Source organism: Pectinophora gossypiella, chromosome 7 (genome assembly GCF_024362695.1).
Source record: "Pectinophora gossypiella chromosome 7, ilPecGoss1.1, whole genome shotgun sequence".
Taxonomy (NCBI): Eukaryota; Metazoa; Arthropoda; class Insecta; order Lepidoptera; family Gelechiidae; genus Pectinophora; species Pectinophora gossypiella.
In genome coordinates this window covers 1,671,935-1,674,475 of record NC_065410.1, presented here as the reverse complement: position 1 = coordinate 1,674,475, position 2,541 = coordinate 1,671,935, and the positions used below count along the sequence as shown (strand labels likewise).

Genomic DNA, 2,541 nt, shown 5'->3' with positions numbered 1-2,541 from the left:
TGTATGCGATTCATCAAAATCAATAGAGCTTCATTCTTTCAGTGATGCCTCACAGTTGGCCTACGGAGCCTGTATTTATATGCGATCATTGAATGAGAATGACGAGGTAACAGTAAGATTACTTTGCGCGAAATCAAAGGTCGCGCCTCTAAAACCCAATACCATACCTCGTCTAGAGCTTTGCGCAGCTCTACTAGCAGCAAAACTATGCAAAACTGTTATCGACTCTATCAGGTACACTCCTACACGCATCGTACATTGGTGTGATTCTAACATCGTACTATGTTGGATTAAAGGTGATCCTAGTAAACTAAAAACATTTGTAGCTAACCGAATAGGTGAAATAATAGAAATGACTGATAGGGCATCCTGGCGTTATGTCCCAACTGATGCAAATCCTGCTGATTTGATTTCGAGAGGTGCTAATGCTTCTCAGCTTTGTAATAATGCATTATGGTGGACAGGTCCTGCCTACCTCCGTTGTAGCGAAGATAGGTGGCCTTTACTAAATAAAACAGAAAATATCTATTTACCTGAAATAAAGGCTAATACCGTCATAACCACACCTGAAGCTAAATTTGACTTTACTAAATATTCCAAATTTTCTAAACTACAAAGAATATTTGCTTATATTTTACGATTTTTACATAATTCTAAATCAGTAAATTATAACAACAAGCTTACTGGAATCTTAACTGTGGACGAATTGAACAATTCATTTCACTTTATTTGTCGTGTATCACAAAAACAATCTTTTATTTCAGACTACAGAAAAATGCAGGAAAACAAGCAATTAGAATCAAAATGTAAACTATTATGCTTGTCGCCATTCATGGATACTAATACCAATCTAATTAGAGTCGGTGGAAGGATAGGTACTTCTAATTATCCATTCAATAAGCGACATCCTATTCTACTGGATTCTTCTCACCACATATCTAAGCTCTACTTTGAACGCGAACACATACGGAATCTTCATGCCGGCCCACAATTATTATTATCCATTATTCGAGAATCAGTATGGCCTATCAACGGTAGAAAGTTAGCACGACGTATTGTCAAAAATTGTGTCACCTGTACACGTGTTCGCGGCCAAACTTTATATCCTAAAATGGGAAATTTACCTGCCTATCGTGTTTCCGTTGACTACCCTTTTAAATCGGTAGGTGTTGACTACGCGGGCCCCTTCTTTATTCTAAATCGTAAGGGGCGCGGAGCAAAATTATTGAAATGCTATTTATGTTTGTTTGTTTGTCTGCGTTTCAAATGCGTTCATTTAGAGGCTGTCAGCGACCTTACCAAGGAAGCCTATATTATGACGCTACGTAGATTCGTTGCCCGTCGAGGAAAACCAACGGAGATATATTCCGACAACGGCCGAAACTTCGTTGCCGCTGCTAAAGACATTACTAAATTCCTAAATGATAATCAACAATCTTTATCTGAGTTTGCATCGGAGGAAGGAATAAAATTTAATTTTATACCAGCTTATGCCCCTCATTTCGGTGGCATATGGGAAGCCGGAGTAAAATCGGCTAAATACCACATTAAACGTGTCATGGGAAATACCCATTTAACCTTTGAAGAACTATGTACATTATTCGCACAAGTGGAGGCAATACTAAACAGCCGTCCATTGTGTCCTATGTCATCATCCCCTAACGACTTCCTTTCCCTCTCCCCAGGGCACTTCATCATAGGAAGACCGCTGAATGCGTTACCAGCTCCCAGCCTAGAGGAAAGCAAGGAAAACAATTTGCAAAGATACGCTCGCCTTGAACAAATAAGGCAAGTTTTCTGGCGGAGATGGCAGAGGGAGTATATATCTGAATTACAGTCACGCACGAAATGGAGGGCTGATACTACAAGACTAAATGTTGGAGACCTGGTGCTGCTGCATGAAGACAATGTGCCACCACTAAATTGGCGCCTTGGACGTGTATCTAGACTCTTCCCCGGACCAGACGGCATCTCTAGAGTGGCAGACATAAACACTATAAGAGGAAGCGTGCGTCGCCCACTGGTCCGCCTGTGTCCCCTGCCCACTGCTGGTGAAACCCAAGCTTGAAAGTCTACGCCTTTCAACGGGGGGAAGATATGTTTGCGCCTAGCATAAATTTCATAGCAAAGTCTCACAAGAACGTGTTGATTAATATTAGTTTAAGTAATATTTTTATTTTGAATTGTAAGGTAGATCATTCTTTTTTCACTTTTTTCGTTTGGCTTTGTCTCGCACACACTATCTGTACGTCGTAATTTATATAATCCAAAATTATACCAAATCGAAGACATTATCGAGTTTCATTGAAGAAATTCCATTCTTGGGCTTAAACATATACTTATCTTTTTCTTTTAGTTACAAATTGAGAATTAATTTATATACTAACTTTTTCCGTCCTCTCGTTCGATTATTTTTTGTTTTTTAATTTTGTATTTTATATGCGTGCACTAAAGTATTTGTTATGTTATCTGTTTACCCTCACAATATTTACCGACCAAGTCGCCGAAGTCCGTTCCAGCTCTCGGCTTACGCTACAATTA

At 39.4% G+C, this 2,541-nt stretch overlaps 1 protein-coding gene across 1 annotated transcript; it reads left to right on the top strand.

The window, feature by feature from the left end:
• Nucleotides 1–591: 591 nt before the first annotated feature.
• LOC126368193 (uncharacterized) lies at nt 592–2,318 on the top strand. Its single transcript, XM_050012085.1, has one exon. It carries the CDS (start codon nt 776–778, stop codon nt 2,066–2,068), a length of 1,293 nt encoding a protein of 430 aa, XP_049868042.1. The 5' UTR covers nt 592–775; the 3' UTR covers nt 2,069–2,318.
• Nucleotides 2,319–2,541: the final 223 nt, after the last annotated feature.

What these genes read in the sequence shown, in the direction of transcription:
- LOC126368193 (XM_050012085.1), top strand. Translation starts at nt 776, where the DNA reads ATGCAGGAAAACAAGCAATTAGAATCAAAATGTAAACTATTATGCTTG.